A 19,407-nucleotide genomic window follows, 5' to 3' on the forward strand; every position below is an offset into this window, starting at 1 on the left:
TGACCCAGAAGCAACTTTCCAATCAATATTGACTGGGGTACAACCCAGCGGAAAAGTGCTGGAAGCAACTGATGAAGCAGAAGAATTAAGTGAGAACACAGAAATTGCAGATATTCCAAAGAGGATGTCAGTCATTTGATAATGCAGTTAAAGTCATTTGCTGGGGGGAAATGCACAGGTTTGCTGAGTGGTATAGCCAGCGTTAAAAGTACTGTCTATGTTTCTTCATAAAAAGAATAAGAAACAGACTAATATTGTCTCTTTTTTTCCAGAAAGAATGACCAATCTATGAGAAAACAATACTGTATGTAAATGTGTTGATTTTGTATGATACAGTATTGTGTGACTTTCCTGTTTTTTCATTCCGTGTGTTTCTACATGACATTTTCTAATAAAAGATGTACAATAAGATGAGGCACATGTACATATCAGTAGTTGTTCCATATGTTGACCACCTCTGCATGTTGACCACTTTTGTTTAGTCCCTTGGGTGATCAATTTTCAGAGGTTTTACTGTATTTAATTTTAAAAATCCCTAGAGTTATGTCCTTGATGTAACTCAGAAATCTGTATATCTGACCCAACATGCAGGCACTAAATTGTTATCACCAAAAAAGGTCTGAAATGATGTTGAAATTTATCTAAATAATTAGGCTCCCAAGTCTCCTCAAATAAGATAATCAAAATAGTTAAAAAGGTTAATATGTACTTAATGGTAAAGGTTCCCCTGCACATGCATGCTAGTCATTTCTGGCTCTAGGGGGCGGTGCTCATCTCCATTTCTAAGCCGAAGAGACAGCGCTGTCCGAAGACGTCTCCGTGGCCATGTGGCCGGCATGACTAAATGCTGAAGGAGCATGGAGCGCTGTTACCTTCCCACCAAAGTGGTCCCTATTTTTCTACTTGCATTTTTTATGTGCTTTCAAACTGCTAGGTTGGCAGAAGCTGGGACAAGTAATGGGAGCTCACTCCGTTATGCAGAACTAGGGATTCAAACCGCTGAACTGCCAACCTTCTGATCGACACGCTCAGCATCTTAGCTACTGAGCCACCGTGTCTTACTCATACATATATTATAAGGAAAATACCAGTGGATAACAACTGAAAAGAAATCAGGAAAAGAGTTCTATTTGCTTGGTATTATTTTAACAGATCATTTTCTTTAATCATTCTTGTATTGTTTTAACATCATTCAGCAAAGTTATAAACAGAAACCGTTACAACCATATTGTGCAAGAAAATTTGTTCCCAAATATTTCCAAGTTACAATTTTACAGGTAGTTCTAACATGAGCTAAATTGGGACCAAAATTTCTAAATGATAAGTGCTGCAGTGGTTAAATGAATATCACATGACCATGCCCGATTTTATATTTTTTGCTGTAGTTGTTAAATGAATTTTGCAGCTGTTAAGCAAACACAGCATCCCTCACTGACTCCGCTTGTCAGAAGCCAGGTGGTAAAGTCACAAATGGCAATCACATGAACCTGGGACCCTGCAATCACCATAGATACATGCTAGTTGTCAAGAACCCAATTCATTACCACACAATTGCAAGCAGGTAGCGACAGCTGTAAAGCAGAAGAACTGGTAATAATTCACTTTTCAGCACCATCATAACTTAGAACAGTCACTAAGGAAATGCTCCTAAGTTTAACACTTGTACAATAGATTAGATTTGAGGGTATCTTTAAGAAAAAGATTTGAGAGCTTCAAATTGTTCTTCTGGAGTGTCAAAAGAGCAAAAACATCTATGTTAAATTCATGAACAGAGAGGACTATACCTGTGAACATGATCTTGAAGAGGAAAGTGATTCATTTTACAGGGGTGTAAAAAGCATTGAAGCATTCCAACCATAAAATGGGTTACTCTCTGACCTCAAATGAGATATTTCAAGTATTCCAGAAATACTTTTACCTCAAAAAACCCTCATCTTGAGTGATCCAGAGGTGCTATTTTAAAATTAGATCATTTCTCAAACACTTGGAACAGATTCATATTGAAGTTACGCTACTTCTAGAACATTTACAAATGGCCATTTTAAGAGTGAAATGTTCCATAGTAGATGGATTAGCATACCTGTGCTAATTTCTTTCACTGAATTTGTATTGATTATTGTTTTATGTTTAAGTAGGATGTCTCTCAACTGATCTGTAAGGAGAACATTACCACTTCAGACAAGGTGGCAGATTGAAATCTTCCCTAAAAGCCCTGTACTTATAATGAAACCGAATTCTTAATTAATGGAAAGAGACTAAGCTAAACCCATTCCTCCAACAAGCCAGGTTTTTCTTTCACAGAAGATTTTAAAACAACTGGGTCTCAATTATAAAATGTCAGAATTATTAACATATACTTGCATTGTAACAAAGTGGTTTGACCAGCTGGTGGAAAGGAAACAATATTTGATTTGATTTGATTTGTGTATCACCGAGGCAACTTTTATTACCCCTACTTTGAAATATAGCATCCCTTTTCAATAATTAATATTTATAATTATACAACATAGAAATACTCTGAGTTTCTAATACCTGTCATTTATGATTCTGCAGAAGAATCAAGTATTACCTAATTTAACATTATCCCATTTTGCCCATATGTAAGCAATTAGCCACAATACACATAAGAGGCAAGAATATTTTGAGTTTCTGTGCAATGTTTGGCATCTTTCCTGAATACTCAAGACAGAATGAGATAATAAACTGTTCAAATCTAAAACCATCATCCACATCTAATCAACTGAATCCATCGTCTTACTTTAGTTTATGTTAATATGCAATAAACTTCCTACCAGTAATTAACTTTCATGGACAAATATTGTCTACACCAGGCACAGGTTGAGGTTTGTATAGCTTTGAAAAAAGCACAAAGCATAAATAATAATTTGCCACTGAGAATTAAAATCACACTATGTCAAGAAGAGACGATACAGGAAGCTCTAATCCTCCATCCCTGGTACAACTGGCACTGATTACAATTTTCAGAACCAAGTTATTCAATACACCAACTCATTCCCAAACAGAGCATTCTATCCCAGACCTTGTTCCCATACTTCAGAGCTTTCACCCATCTGAGGCAGCAAAATTGCCATGGGTCAAAATCTGGATCAATGATACTGATTCAGGAACTCAATTCTGCTTCCCACTAGCAGAGACCTGGCCACTGTACACCCGTTCTTGTGTTTCCTCATCTGGGAGTGATTCATAAGACTACAGGGAAGATATCACCATATCATTGGTACTCACGTTGCTTTTTCAAAATTACACTAAATCCTCTTATCTTGTTAGATTTCAACAGGTCTAAATTTCGGCTATATGTAATTTTTTCTTGTTTGTGGACAAAGTAATTAATTACATTCAATTTCATTAGAAACCGTAAACTTGGTATCAGACTGCAGTGACTGAATCATAAAGCTTCCAGCTTAGACAACATAGTTATAGTCCTAAGGTTGCTTTGACCTCACAGCGGGGCCTGAGAATCTGTCAGAAAGGTGCTCTCATAGTGCAAGATATCAAGGAACAGCTGCATAGGTTAAGCATATTACGTTAGTTTTTCCTTTGTTTTCAATATTGCTGTCTGCAATATTGCATCTCATGCTTAATAGCACAGTGGCATACACTAGTGAATATCGAGGAGCAGATGTCATCAAGTATCTCATAATTCCATTAGTATTTCTTTTGATTCAGAAATAAATCAAGAAAAATTGCATTCATCCGTTCCTAATGAAGTTCTCCATCTTGTGAATGGTACTCTCTTCAAGGCAAACATTTATTATGTTTCTTTTTAATCAAGGAGTCTGGTTTAAGAAGCAATCTAATATCCATGAGATTGGATTAATAGTCTACCTGTATCACCATTGCTTTTCAGGAACATACTATGTAATAATTTGTTCATTAAGTAACAATCAGTTTTTATGTAGACGATCTTGGGTCTAATAAAATATGGAAGGTCTTATGAATCAAGGCCTTTCTACTTCTGCGTTTTGTGTCCAGCAGTGACCAATCATAAGCATTTTCCAGCTCATAAATAGAGCCTCTTCTACTGTTGTTTCCTAGCAACGAGCATTTCAAACATGCTGCCTTGATTCCAAAGTATGGCAAAAAGCAATGGATCACCAAATAATATGTGATTTTAATGAAACTATGTTAAACTCTCACAGTAAAACCAACCTCCAAAACCTTGTGTCAAGGGGCTCAATCTGGTGGGGAAGGAACTTATGGGTAAGTATAAGGAAAGATACTGCAACAGAAAAGACTTTCTAACAACAAATATTACAAATTTCTTCTATTGTCTTAAGAAACACCCATTTTACAATTGATGGCTTTCTGCCAAAATCTGTTCGTATTCTCTATAAAAGCAAGAAAGTTATTTATTCCAATGGCATTGCAAGCAAGCTTAAAGCAACATGTTATTCTTTAGAATGGCATCCAGAGCAAAATGATTTAGTTTTAGGGGTGGGATTCTACCAGGTCGGACCGGTTCTATTTCTGCAGAGTTCGGAGAAATCGTGCCCCTGGCTGGTCCTCCCCTCCCAGTCAGTCTTTATCAAGCATGTGCAACATTGCATCCATGCCCAACAATGCTGACTGCGTCCTTCCCTGCCCAATCACTCCTTAAGGTATTTCTTTTTTTCTCCTCCTGTGATCAGCTGTTCCTATGATCAGCTGTGCTGGGATTCCCCTTGCTGTCTTCCTGCTTTGGGCAGGAGGCTTCCCTGAGGCCCAGAAGGCCTCAAAATGGAGCATGGGAGGTGCTGCGCGCCCCCTCCAGACTCCGTTTTTTTTTCTTCCTGAGCCCCAAGGAAGCCTTCTGGGAGCAAAACCACCCCCAGGAGGCTTCCCTGAGGCCCAGAAGGACCCAAACGGAGTGGGGGGGATGCTCCATGCCCACTCCAGGCTTTTTTTTTCTTCCTGGGCCCCAGGGAAGCCTTCTGGGAGCACAAATGCCCCCCGGAGGCTTCCCAGAGGCCCAGAAGGACCCAAAATGGAGCATGGGGGGGAAAGCCTTTTGAGAGCAAAAACACCCCCCCAGGAGCCTTCCCTGAGGCCCAGAAGGCCCCAAAAAAACCGGGGGGGGGGGTTGCTGCAAAAAACAACCCACACCCACCCAGTCACATGGCCATGTCTCTTAGCCATGCCCACCAAACTGGTTAAAAAAGTTGAATCCCACCTGTTTAGTTTCATGTAGTGACATGCCAAGGTGAATCTGCTGTTTTAGTTATAGGAATAGGGGAAAAAGTAGACTATGCTAATGAAATTACAGCAGGCCTAGATATTTTGCAGGTAATCCTCGACTTACAAACATTTGTTTAGTGACTGTTTGAAGTTACCACAGGATTGAAAAAAGGGACTTATGACCGTTGCAGCATCCCCGTGAATAGTGAGTAAAATTCAGATGCTTGGCAACTGGTTCATATTTATGATAGTTGCAGGTGCCCCAGGGTCATGTGACCACCTTTTGCGATCTTCTGACCAGCAACGTCAATGGGGAAGCCAGATTCACTTAACTACTGTGTTAATAATTGCAATGATTCACTTAACCATCCATGTCAGGAAAGGTTGTAGAACCTACTCCATAGGAATCCTGCTGTGAGAAAAATTGGAGCAGAGCTGTATATGTTCCTGGATAAAAGTTGGGATATAAATATACCAAAGAACTAGATGAATTAACAAGTATTACATCCTAATCTCCACTTCGAGGTCAACATGGAGAATTCCAAACCATGAAAAACTTCGCTTGTGACCACTAGATGAATAGAGTGGTTAACAAATATAGCAAATCAATTAATAACAAAATCATAGAGTTTCAGTGCTAGAGTTAAATATTTGAAGAAGATGCTCCTGAATTAGCTACGGTTCCTAGATCATTCTCAAGTCCAGTTTTGAATTTACCACTACGTGGATTAGTTTGACTAGGCCAAGGGTGTCAAACTCACGTCGCTGTGGCAGCATCACATATCAGAACTTTTCCCACCTTCACTAAAGTGGCCGAGGGTGGGCCAGAATGTGAGGCATCCGACCCGCCACCCGTGAGTTTGACAGCCCTGGACTAGGCAATCCCTGTCAAAGTTAAATCAGCTGCAGTTATCACAAGAATTCTAAATATCTCAGGTTACTTTCAAAACCTCTAGCAAAAAGACAAGTCTTGAAAGCGCCCACAAATTTTTATTCGTATGGAGAAGACTCATCATTTACCTCTATGATTCTATCTGATGTATTGAATAATGTATTTGTGATATCTTTTTTATTATTAAAGTCTATCAGGTTTATATAAAAAGAAAGCTCACCAACAGTCATATGAAATTTCTATCTGTAATTATTTAGACCATTATTAAACGTTCTTGTAAGCCTAAACATTTGCAGCCTTATTTTCCAAATGAAGTCTCTTTCATCCTCAAATCCTTTATACTATTAGGTGCTAATGAAAAAGTGTTGCTTTTTAAAATAGTTGTCTTTGTGTTTTAAGAATAGGCAGGAAATACTACTTTGTATCAGAGCAGGTTTTCAAATGGTACATGTGTTAACCTTACATTACCCTAAAAGGCAAGCAATCATATAATGTATTGCCAAAATGTTATTATTATCGCAGCATACTTGCTTCTTAAAGGACTGAAGCCTACACGTAATATTGCCTTTAAGTATTCAGGTCCTACTGTAGGAACTTAATATAGAGGGATGGTATAACACATATGTGGGCCACAGCAGTATGTCAGCTATGTGACTAGAAATCACAATAGTATTAAAATATGAAAAGAGGTGGGAAAGTAGGTTATAACATTTACTTCCCCTCAACTCATAATTCAACTCATACTAGTTAACAATTTTTATTAAAGTAAAATCATTAAAAAACCCCAAGAGAAAGGTAATATGAATGAACACTGCTATCCTTTCTTACATATATAAAAGTATCTACCTTGTTGACCTGTCTATCATATTAATCCATCCTCTCTTTATATTTAATATCATTAAAGTCAAACTTTAAGAGCCTAGACATGGCAGAGAAAACCACATATTTTCCCCCCTTTGGGAGGTAACCAGATGTCAATAGCTGCAGCTGTGACTACATAATTACCTGTTTGCATTAACATAGACCACAGTTTAGATTTAATAGGTCAGATGACTATGCAGCAAAATGCATTTACCCTATGATTACCCCTTTTCAAACATTCTCTCACTCGCAACTTCGACCCTGGGAACATTGCAGGCAGAGACTTGGGTCAATAAGAAACATTGGCCAGCACAATAGGCCTTGCCTCAAACAGCGCTGTTGACAGACACCAGCACAAAGGAAGTGAATAGAGTCCCCCTCAGTTCTCACACAGAGCGAAGAATGACTCAGTGTACTGCTGCTTTGGTGCACTGTTTGTACAGTGTATACAGCTTTTGTCCTCAGCCACTGTTCCTGGCTCAATGCGGGCTAAAGAGCCTAGGAAATGAAGGAGGAAGAATAGCTCTGCACTCTTTCCTGCAGCCAAAAGAATATCCATATGCACATGACAAGGTCAATGAAAAGCCTAAAGTCACCAGTTGACTCTCTCCCACCTTAATTACTCCCACAGTACCTCTGGATTTATACTGAAGCTCCAGCTGTACTACTCAGAACGATTTTTGCCTATTAGAATATTAGCTTGAGGTTCCTTTTCCTTGAAAATGTTTCTCCTTTAAAGCCTGAGATATTTTTACTGGGGATCCTACCTGAGAATTATAGTAAAGAAAAAATATATTTAATTATACATATATTAACAGCAGCTAGAATTGTATTGTCTCAAAATTGGAAAAATGAAGAGATTCCGGAAGAGGAGGAGTTGATTAAGAAAATATTGGAATGTGCAGAAATGAGTAGATTAACATTGGCAATTGGAGAAGAAGAAGAAATGGAGTATTATATGATTTGGGATTTATTTTATAAATGGTTGGAAGATAAAGTAAGGAACTAAATGATATTGTTATGATCTATAATGCTGAATAGGCTGTAACCTGAATGTAAATTTAGTAAGAAATTATACAAATATTAATATGTACACAAGATATATGTACCCAGTCGACACACTGTATAACTGAAAGGTGGTTTTATTTTTTGTTTTTGTTATAAAAATAAAAAACTTTTTATTAAAAAAAACATTTCTCCTGTTAGTTCTGGTACATCAGTAAATGACTGCATCATTGGGACATCTGAGAATTGAAAATAAGAGAAGTGCACCAGAATTCTGGGCACATATTTAAAGAACTGTCAGTAGAAAGCGGGGGAAAGTGAATTAGGTACAGGCAGCTTAGTACACAAACAATTGGCATGCATGGTCCTTTTTATTTTAAAAGGAACACTCAGAGAATGTATCTGAAAGTTATTAGCTGTTGCAGTTAAGAAAGTCATTCTTAAGTAGAGTTTCTTGAATTAATAGAAATTACAGCAAAGAGGACTAGATGGCTGCCTCTCCCTTCTTTGTGAATGTCCTATGGACATTCAGATGGTCTCTGTGCTGGATAAACTGTATTTTAATTTGATCAAGAACAGAATACACTTTACATTTTAACAATTTCAAGAAAACAATATGCTTATGCTGAAAAAAAACTTGCCTAACCTCCATAACAAAATACTGAAATGGGATTAAGTGGGCTCTACAGTGCGTTCACCAAAAGTTTTAGACCCAATGTTGGACATTCAGCTTAAAACTCCCACAAATTTTCAATAAGTATAATCAGTGGAAAAACTGCTTTACAATCATTTTGTTGAGCACAAGAACAAAATAAATGTGTGCAACAGATATAATATATAATAGGTATGTAATTAATAACAAAAACAAGTAGTCGTATCTAAAAATACCACTATTCCAACTACATTGGTCTCTCCCATTCCGCAATTTTCTTCTTTCGTAGCTATGCCACCTGCTTATTATATCAATTACAGGTACAGACCTGAAACCAGACATTGCTGAGTATCCCCAGTTTATAACAGTAGTGTTCTTGTTCAAAACATCAGGCAACTCCAACAGTAGCCTTTTTCAGAGCTCCCAGGTTACACAGCTGTCAGATTAAGGAAGGAGGGAAAGATTTTCTCTCTGATATGATTTCTCATCAAAAAGGACCAGGATCCAAGATGACTGCTTTTATCAAATCTGAGCATATTTTTGCATTTCACTGATAGATATTTCACTGGACGCACTTTTGAAGAGAGAGAGAAGAAAAGTTAGAAAGAAAAGCACAAAGAATAGTCTTCCTATATTCTCCTTAAGTATTAACACACAAATTCAAAATGGGTTGTGGGAGAGAAAAGAGTAATTCTACACAGGGGAAAAGAATTGGATGACTTCTAACCTCTCAATATCTATTATATGAAGCACCTCCACTTTGTCCTGGATTCTCAAAACAAGGCTACCGAATGCTTTTCAGCCCAAGCAATTCAATCTCCCAGGCTAACTTTCCAAAGGCGACATATTCCATCAATAGTTGGATCATTCACAATTCTCTCCTATTGATATATACTATATATACTTCCAAAATCTCGATCTTATCCTGTCTGGACAGCAATCACCCTTTTAAAAAGACTTTTAGTGTAAAAATGTTTTTGATGTCAAATTACCAGTACTAAAAAATTTACTAACACAAAACTGCACTTTACATTTTTTATGACCTTAAAATGTACATATGTGATTCGCAACACAATGTGGTATATAAACTATCTTAACTGAACTTGCTAACCAACCATGCGTCATTCCTCCAGGTTGCTCCATTTCATCTCACTGAATTGCCATCTTTCTTTATTCCTTCTAATCCAAAATAATATTGCAAAGAAATAATGTAAAGGCAGGCTCAGGATTCTCTGCATTTCAGCAAGGTAACTCCCTGAAGCCTCCATAACAAGAAGCAAATTTGTTGAAAAGTGGAGTGAGGGGTGGGAAAGAAAGATTCAAGTTTGAAGTTGGGTAATATTCAGCCTGTACACAAGAGGTTGTAGAGTAAAACCATCCTGCCAATGCAACCCTTTGGGATAGATGATTGGGCTGTGGCTTGGAGCCCTGTCAGCATTTCCATTCTAAGACCCTCCTTCTTCCTTATCACATGATCCAGAACAAAAATTATTGTAAAGAATCCCAGAAGGCATCTTCTGCATGCTTTTCCTAACCTAGAAAAAGTTTCTTTTTAACTGATGCGATTCTATGAAATATAAAGCTTTTGCATAGCCTTTTATTTTTCTTAAATGGCTAAGATTTCATAAAACCAAGCACATTTTTGTTTGTTTTTTAAGTTTCAATTGACTATATACCTTGATAACACTAATTATTTTTTAGTCTCAAGAGTTTGCAGCATCGAATTAGAATATACTTTTTATGTTAATGTACCCTGTTTCTCCAACAATACGGCCTCCCCCAATAGGAAGTCCCAGCATGTTTTATAGGCATGAAATGAAATTAAGCCCCTCCCCCAAATTAAGGCCTATATTAAAACATGCAAAATGGGGGAATGGTGGGGGCTTGCCGTTAGGAAGTACTTTTGTTGCACACCCGGATATGGTGCTGCCTGCGTTGACCCGATACGAAGTTGCCCCACCAACGCCGAGGTCAACATCCAAGCTGCGCCACCCGCCCACCCAAAGATGCAAGGGGGGTTAAGTCACCCGAAAAGACAGCCTAGCCATTTTTTCGGGCTCAAAAAAAATAAGACCCGGCCTTATTATATGAGAAACACGGTAGCATTTATAATGATTGGTTAAAAGTTGAGTAGAATTTCATAGTTGTGCAATTTCTTATTAGAAACATACTCATAAATAAAAATTACATCTGCATCATAGATTTTTTTTAGATGTTTAAATCTACATCTGGTGCAATAAAACGGTGCTAAAGTCTTTAGCCTTTTTAATGTATTGGCTACCCCTGTATGCAACCCCGTCATATGTAATTCTACTATTTAAGGAAAACTGAATTATTTATTAATTATAATGTCTATTCTGGGGAAGGTGATTTGTAATGACTTGCATTTTGTCTCCAGGTGTGAATTCTGCTAGCTGCCTACAACTATTAAAAAAATAGTCCAAAAATATTTACAGATTTATGGTTTCACCCATTTCAGCAACACCATCTTTGTGAAATACTGAACCGCAGCACCTCAGTTTGAGGCTGAAAATAACTACTGCAGAACAACGCAGTGGGTGGCAAACAAAAAGTGCACTGTAAGGCATTTAAACAAATAAGATGAAGTCCACAAGAAATAAAAAGTTATAATTTCCTAAGTGTACATTACTATAAATAATCCTGGGAGCTATTTGCTGAAAAATGCATAGATTCAGTCTGCAATCACATAGCTAGTCTGTAAAAAATGCACTCTAGTGTTTGACAGTAGACACAGAGGCACCACATGCATTGTTTGGGCAAAGAGTTACTGTGAATAACCCTGTAAAAGCAGCTTTTTAAAAGCCACCTTCTTGAATCTAACCTCCTTTAAACATAAATAGTTGCTATTTCTTCCTTCCATTTCTTCATCCGTGAAAATAAGGAGAACAATCTTACCAAAGATCTGAGACTTTAGTGGACTATGACTAAGAACAAATAAAACAAACAATTTTTAATCAGTCAACAAAAATTACTAAAAGTCACTGTGCCACCACTTAAATCTCTAAGCAGAAATGTTCCTTGTTGAGAAAGGTATATATTAGAAAAGTATACTGCACTACTGCAATACACTTGCCTTCTAATAAAGCTATGCCCTTCTCAACAAATGGAGCCAAGGAGTTTCTACTTAGAGGTTTAAGTGGCAGCAGCTCTGACACAACTAAAAATCACTAACAAAAGTCAAAGTCAATGCCATGCTTTCCCTCTTTGTTAAAAAGGGGAAAGGTGCAAATACGGGGCTACATGAAGCATTGCCTTGCCAAAGTTGACTTTGAATTATCATTAGAGATTCCCTCTTGTGAAGTTCACAAGACTAGAAGAAGCAGCAACCTTCTCTCTAGTGATCCCTGTATAATGCTTGTGGATAAACGTTTTTACATTTTTTTTCTAGGCTGAATTGATTTCCTTTGTTGATTTTATTGTTTTTATATCATTATACATCACTCAGAGACATATGATTGGTGTGGTAAATAAAACACATAGTGCACACACACACAATTTACAGAGCTAGAATATGACCATTTAAAGATGGCCACTATTGATAATTATAACTATTTTTAAATGAATATACACCATGACGAAATAACAGGAGATTCAGGAATCGTGAAAAACTTATACTACAAATTTGGATATAGTGTAGTGGACCTTCTGCAATTTTACTGAAAAAAAATTAAAGCCAAGTTATGATTTCAGGGAAAACCTATCAAGATGACATTCCAAGAGAGATGGCTTTTGAAACAAGTTATTATGTCCAGATCAAATTGCTGGTGCCATTTAGGTTAGTCCACGTAGGTATAGGTCTAATGCCCTTCAAAAACTTTAATCTAGTATAATTCACAAAAGTGGAATTTCTTTTCCCCCTTTTCTCTTCCTTTTAATTAGTTTTATTATTTACATCGGAACAGAACACTGGAAGAAATTGTGTAAAGGACCTCAGAACTTGGCCCGTCCTTCTAGTCAACAGCAGATCTCTCTCAGAAAATGTTCTGAACAGAACAGGACCAAATTAGGTAAAGCCGGAACAATCAGCAAAAGAAAGTTCAAGTTTGAAAATGGACGAAATCTAGATCTGAACTCCAGACAAAAGCATCTTAAAAAAATATTCCCCCAGGGCAATTATGTGGAGCAGCATTTGGGCAGTTGTTCAAAAAGCTGTTAATAGCTCTATTCCACATCCTCCTGGTCCCATGGCACAGAGCATATGTGCTTCTTAGTGCATGCATACCAACAAACCACAAAGAACATCATGAGAAAAAGAAACACAAATAATAGACATGTTAGTATAGTGCAGAAAAGAAAATGTAGATACTTCTTACGGCCACTGTTGGTACAGGTGTTGGAAAGAATTTAAGAACTCATAACCTATATGTTTTCCCATTTATTTTTTCTTTGAATTTGTGTTGTCTGCATAGTAGCTACGAAGAGGTAAAAGTTTGTACCCACATTGGGTATTGTGAAAAAAGGCCTACTTATTCCAATTCAACTAGAAGAAACTGTCCCAAAATGTACTAATAACATGAGGAGCTCTTATCTTTGCATCTTCTCCACACAGCTATCAGTACAGCTAAGGCTATTATAATAACTGCAATTCACAGTGGGAGTAAGAGCAGAATGATTTAGGAGGGAGCAATTGTGGAGCTCCAAAGAAATAACCTTGGGGAAACTATGCAGCAACAGTTACAAAATATATAAGCCTGGGAAAGGCATTTAAGCATTACAGCATTTAAAACATTAGGGGAAAACCCCTCTCAAACTGGCTCTGTTGGAGCAGTGTTTCTCAACCTTGGCAACTTGAAGAAGTGTGGATCTTAAGCCCCAGGATGTTCATACATCTTCAAGTTGCCAAGATTAAGAACAAAGCACCAGAATGTAAGGAGGGAAATCCTGAGGCTTTGAAGACTGTGTTACTTATAGGCTAGCTCAATAAGTGTTCCGGTGAATAAAATCTGTTTCCTAACTGGTCTATCTCAAAGGAGAAGAGTAATACCATCAATTTTTGGCAATCTTTTCACTTGGGAGACAAACCATAGTCCTCTAGCTAGGTTCAAACTTGAACAAGGAACTAATAAATGGCTCTTATTTATGGACTCTTCCTCCTCAGTTTCTGCTCTTTCCTTCTTCTTCCTTAAACATAGCCCTGGAGTCCCTTTCTCCCCTTCCTCTGCAAAAATATTTTTTCTTCTCTCACGCTTGATCTTCTCAGCAATTATTTTCTATTTCCTGAGCCTCTTTCTGGAGGCCTGCCTAATACCTTTCTCTCCCTTTAAAATGCAAAATTTTGGCCTGTGTTAGGCAAAATGCAAAAACTAATCTTGAATATCAATTTAATGTTCTGTTCTTCTGGATGTCAATTCATCAGGAAAATGATGTTCTGTATAAATGTTGCCGTATTTAAGAGGCAGAAAGATGTAAAAGATCCTTTTTGCCATTAAAGCCTTGCGCATGCATGATCTCTTATGCTCACTAAAATGCTCAGTCAGTATTTTTAAAAAAATGAAATATTTAGGAAGTCTGAAGAAAAGATATTATTCAACAATAACCATACAAATAGCTCACTATCAGGCATGCTATTTAGATTTGTACATACTAAATATCTATAGCATGACTATACTTACTTGCCATCTGCTGGTCGCTTGCAAACACAATGAAATTTGCCACCAAAATCAATGTACAGATCATCTTCTAAAATATAAAAAATGTTTCCTGTGACAATTTTGTCTTTGGCAGGTCCCATCTGAATTAAAGGACAGGACCTCAACATTGACGCAAAGGATTCCACATTCTTGGAAGGTACCTAGAGAAAGCAGTCGTTTTAATTGAGGAAATGATCAGATCTGATATATTAACATTCACTGTAATTTTTACAGAGACATTTTATTTTATAGAGAAATTAAAGGTATCAAGAAACAGCAGGAATCATATGAATAATCTGAATCATTCATTCATTCATTCATTCATAGACCATTGATCTTGATGGAGATGTGGGTGGTCTTATACTTCTTTATTCCTAGATAAAGAGATCTTCAGAGTTGAAGTGGCTAAGAATGTTCTTCCTATCTCAGGATTAAGGATTGTGAACTACTGTAGCCTATCTGATCTCAGGAGGATGCACACTTGATTGTAATTATTTATTACCTTTATAATGTATCTTTCCCTTATGTGCTCAAGGTCCATTTCGTAATAGTTAAAAAACAGCAGGCAGTGTAAAATACAGCTACAGAATACTTTAAAACAGGGCTGTCAACTTTGCGGCCCATGGGCCAGATGCATCATGTGCTGGCCACGCCCATGCCGGGCTTAGCAAAGGGGAAAAGTTGCAATATGTCACGTGATGATGTCATGTGAACCGAGTTTGACAGCCCTCCCTGAAAGGCTAGACAATGTAATATCATACTAATTTTGTACCTGTTGTATGAGCACATACATCTGGGGGCAAGGGCATTTTACAGAGTGGGCATGCAAGCTTAGAAAAATATAAGGCTGCTTTAAAAAAAAGTACTTATACCACTTCTGCATTTTAAACATTTCTAGTGAAGTACTGCCTAGTCCTACAATGAAACAACAGGGCTTTTTCAAAATCTCTCCACACAAAGCTTCATATCACCTTTCTTTTATAGCATTAACAGTTATATGCTGTGCATTTTAATCACTGTTTGAAATAATTGTAAGAATGGTTTCTACTTCGAAAAATAAATTTAGAATAGTGGGGGCCTTGGTGCCCTCTGAACTTGGTTGTTTTTTGCAGGCATTTCATTACCAAATTTGATAATATAATCAGACTTTGGTAATGAAATGTCTGCAAGAAAACAGTCAAGCTTAGAAGGCACGAAGGAGCCCCATCGTTCAACCCTGAACTACAAATATTCCCTTCTAAATTTAGAATGCCCTGCTGTGTATAGTGGAATTTACTTTCAAGTAAAAATAAATATCCTCAAATGCTTGTCTTGGAACCTAAACTTCAGTTCTTAAAGAATCAGACAAACTAATGTAAACGTGCAACCTAAGTCTGTAATCTGGTTTGCCAAAGGTATTCACTTCACTGAATGCTGTAGGACTGCCAGAGATGATCAGGCTACAAGGCTCTTATTCCAACTGCCAACATTCAGCCTCAGATGCATGAAATAATGCAGTAGATCATAATATGTTAAAAAACAAATGTGTCTGTATATTTTAGGAATAAACTAGACTGAGCAGCACAGACAATTTTAAATTATGCTATCTAGGGCCAGGGGTGCTATCTAGGGCCAGGGGTGTCAAATTGGCAGCCAGTGGGCCAGATGTGTCATGCACAGGCCACACTCACTCCAGCTCCGCAAATGGGAAAAACATCATGAAATGTCACATGATAGCAATGTGATGCAGCGAGTTTGATGCCCATAATCTAGGGTATGAGACCCAAATGGAATGAAGTGGCAATAACACTAAAAATGCACTACTAATTATATGCCCAGCTATGATATAATAAATAACAGGTCATTTTCTATCAAATTGTTGCAGAAGTGTATGAGCCAACTACAAAAACAATTTCAGAAGGTAGACTGAGAATCTTTGTGGAATAGCTCTATGTCAACACATGTGGAACCAATCTCTCTGAGCCTAGAAATTAGAAGGCAGGTGTACTTAAGGTGTTCTTAAACTAACAAGAGAAAAGCAAAAGGAACACACAAATTACCGTATTGCACAAATTCTTTAGAAGATGATTTTGTTTACTAAAAAGAATAGTGCCATATGTGGATACAAATAAATCAAATGAACAGACAAATTTTGGAAAGGCTAAAAGCAGATAGTTAACATTGAATGAATAATGGAGAGCAAGCAATATATTTTAAAAACAAAGTTTCCTTTTGAGTTATTGCTTACAGAAAAGCCTTTGACTCTATAGATTATGCCAAAAAATTATATACACATATTGGACTAATGAGTATGTCATAATATCTAATTACTTTTCTATGGACCTCTAAAATGACTCATTTGGAAACCAAAAGAAAGACTTAGAAGTAACAAATGTAGAGTGAAACATCTGGATTAATAAATATGCCACACGCCTTGTCAAGGCCACTGTCGTTGACAATCATGAAAAGAGTTTTGTTTTCTCAGTTCAAGGATAGATGGACAGTGTGCTAGAGAGAGGAGTAAGAACAAGAATTAGAATAGGTAGGAACTGGAAGGGACCTTGGAGGTCTTCTAGTCCACCCCCTGCTCAAACAGAGAAGATGGGTCCTAAGGGGGGAAAAAAACCAGGGCAATTTATATAAAATATGAGAGGAGGCTGTTCTTATGATAACAAAGATCACAATAGTTAAAGCCGGGGGAAAGTGTTGCAAAGAATGCCCAGCATTAGAGAGATTATAAAGTTGTCTTCGCGCCTAGGTAAGACGGAAAACGTTTCTCCGTACAGCCTCCAGGTACCGAATTCATTCAGGGTCAGCCTCAGGCCGTTCCCGGACAAAGCATTTAGGCGGAGAGGCTCAAGAGCGTTAAAGGACCCGTTAAGGCGGCCCTTCTTCAGTTCCGGAAGAAAGTGGACACGCGAAAAGAAAGCCGGGGGAAGAATAAGAAAGGATGCACGGAGCTGTACCTTGCTTCCGCTATCGCCACCAACTTCCCCTTCTTTTGAAGAAGCCTCCCGGCGACAGCTAAGCGTCACCCCAGGATTGGGGCAGGAGACGCGTCTTCCTACCGAAGCAGCTCCCCGATGTAGGGCTCGCCCAACAGCAGCAGTTAAGAGACCGGCGACTACCATGACTGAAGCCGAGCGCGGCTACCCAAGCTCCGCCCACACCGGAAGCGGTAACTCTCCAACCCGTCCCAACACCATCAGAGATTCGGAGCAGGAGGGGCTTCTTAGGCTGCGTCTGGAATAGAGCGGAAGTTCACCAAATGTCATAGGGGAAAATTCTCGGGTTGAACAGAACCCGTTTCCTTCGTTCCGCTGAGGTGCGGAGTTTTTGAGGATGGGCCACTTTCTTCATGAAGTTGCTATGCTCTCGCCGAGTGTGATTACGTGATACACATTTGGGACCTCAGCTTGTCTTTATCTAGGGCGACACAGTAGGTGCTTAGAAAAGCCAGGAATTAGGAGGGAGAGTGGGAATCCCAGCTGGGATAGAGAATTCTCAAATCTTGTTTTGTTTGTATACTTTTATTATTTTTTACAAATAACTCCAAGGCTGTGAAATATCCAGCAAGCCTTCCTATTTTCCCCATAGCAAATCCCGAGGCGGGTTGGGCTGAGATAATGTGACTGGCCAAAAGTCATCCAGCCGGTTTTCATGGTTAAGGCAGGACATTAAGTCACTTTCCAGCTTTCTAGCCCTATGCCTTATCTCTAAGCTATTCGTGATGTTGAAAGTTTCACACTGCAATAGTAAAGCGTCCTAATAAATCAATCAATAGTATTTATTTTATAATCACTGGACCACTTAGGGCATTATAAGTGAATTTCAGATTTTCCCCTCCCAAATTTTGTGCCTTCTGGCTCCATCGGTTTCTCCATTTCTCAAATATCAGTAAATGTCAGTCTTCCACTCAACTTTTTAACATTCATGAAGTTTTCTCAGAAATATCCAGAATTAAGCTATGGTTGATAATTATATTGTAAAACTTGAAGCCAAAAGTAACTGCACATGTATGAACATCCTGTTGCTTAATTCAGAATAACCAAATCAATTGTGTCTAAGTTATCAAAGTTTAAAAAGGTATATGTTGTTATTTCAGAAGCTCAGTCTTTATTTTTGTTCCACTACTGCCGCCTTGTGGTTTTTACTTGGAAGTTAATTATAGCAAGAATTGATTTTCTAAAATCTAAAATAGTTGTTTTATTCGTGACAAACTGAACCACAAACAAGCTTGTATTGTGTTGGGCAATTCAATTGATTGGGTGGGGTAAATCTTAATTAAACATGGTTAAGCAGATTATAAGTAGCACACTAGTTAATATTACTGTAGTGCCTGAAGTACCTGGAAGATAAATAAGTTTTTCAAAGGGGAGATCCTGGATTTAGTACCTTTAATATGCCACCTAAAGCCATTCAAGCCATCAATAAATTGGCAAAAAGACAAAATGTAATACTTATCTGTAAATCCATTCTTGGAATATCAAGTGTTTGATGTTATCTGTCTATATTAATTATTAAATATAACCGAAGGCTTGTACACCTGTGGGGAATACGGATTTCCTAAAGCAAATATATTTTCATTCATTCTCATATCCTGTATATTCTATATTATGGTGTCTCGGTATCAAGCTGCATCAAAATACATTTCCATTTCCAAATTCTTTAGGGTACTATCTAAGCTCTAACATACCAGTTGGAAGTTAATGTTTGTTTTACAAAAGTTCTAACGACAGTTGCAGTGCAGAATTTGTATGTGTGTGGAAGAGCATATTGAGTCAAAAGCACAGCAATAATTCAGTACAGCCAGATTATAAAAATAGGGAAAAATTCAACTGAACAAGGTTGTTGTAAACAAAAACAAAATCACATTATATGAAACAAATTGGAACAGTTAAGAAGGGATTCTCTTTGTTAAAAAGACCTATACCCAGAAGAACTTGGTCCCAATGGAGCTGGTGAAAGAGCATTGGAATAGGGCTAGGAGGCATAATGAAGCAAGAGAAAAACTAAAAGTTGCATGTGCAAGAAAAAAAAGGTTTGAGCCAATATATGAAAAAATCAGAAAACTGCCAACTTAACTCTCTAAAACAAGTTTACATCATGACAAGAAGCAGATCCTGAGAACAATACACAGTGTGTTAAGAATTACAATTAACACTGAATGAATAATGGAGACCCAGTAATAT

General features: G+C 37.7%; 1 protein-coding gene and 1 long non-coding RNA gene across 4 annotated transcripts in view; both read right to left on the reverse strand.

The window, feature by feature from the left end:
• The window catches only part of MRPS28 (mitochondrial ribosomal protein S28), a 39,893-nt gene extending 21,286 nt beyond the window's left edge, over nt 1–18,607 (reverse strand). Inside the window, exons 1-3 of one of the 3 annotated variants that reach the window (XR_015748961.1) lie at nt 17,182–18,607; nt 14,219–14,397; nt 8,914–9,159 (exon numbers count right to left, since the gene is read on the reverse strand). Coding sequence is in view for 2 of the 3 variants with exons in the window: in XM_026691426.2 (XP_026547211.1) it covers nt 14,219–14,397; nt 17,182–17,346 (344 nt within the window). In the remaining variant the exon portion in view is untranslated. The remainder of the gene's footprint in view (nt 1–8,913; nt 9,160–14,218; nt 14,398–17,181) is intronic. The other 2 variants (XM_026691426.2, XM_087961928.1) reach the window with 2 other exon arrangements.
• Nucleotides 16,298–17,175, reverse strand: LOC148131505 (uncharacterized). Its single transcript, XR_015748962.1, has 2 exons — nt 17,013–17,175; nt 16,298–16,723 (listed from the first exon to the last, which is right to left on the reverse strand). It is a non-coding gene; the product is annotated as an uncharacterized LOC148131505 (long non-coding RNA).
• Nucleotides 18,608–19,407: the final 800 nt, after the last annotated feature.

The sequence above is a fragment of the Notechis scutatus genome, chromosome 3 (assembly GCF_049901735.1).
Source record: "Notechis scutatus isolate UNSWTSFEM ecotype Mainland chromosome 3, rNotScu1.2, whole genome shotgun sequence".
Classification (NCBI taxonomy): domain Eukaryota; kingdom Metazoa; phylum Chordata; class Lepidosauria; order Squamata; family Elapidae; genus Notechis; species Notechis scutatus.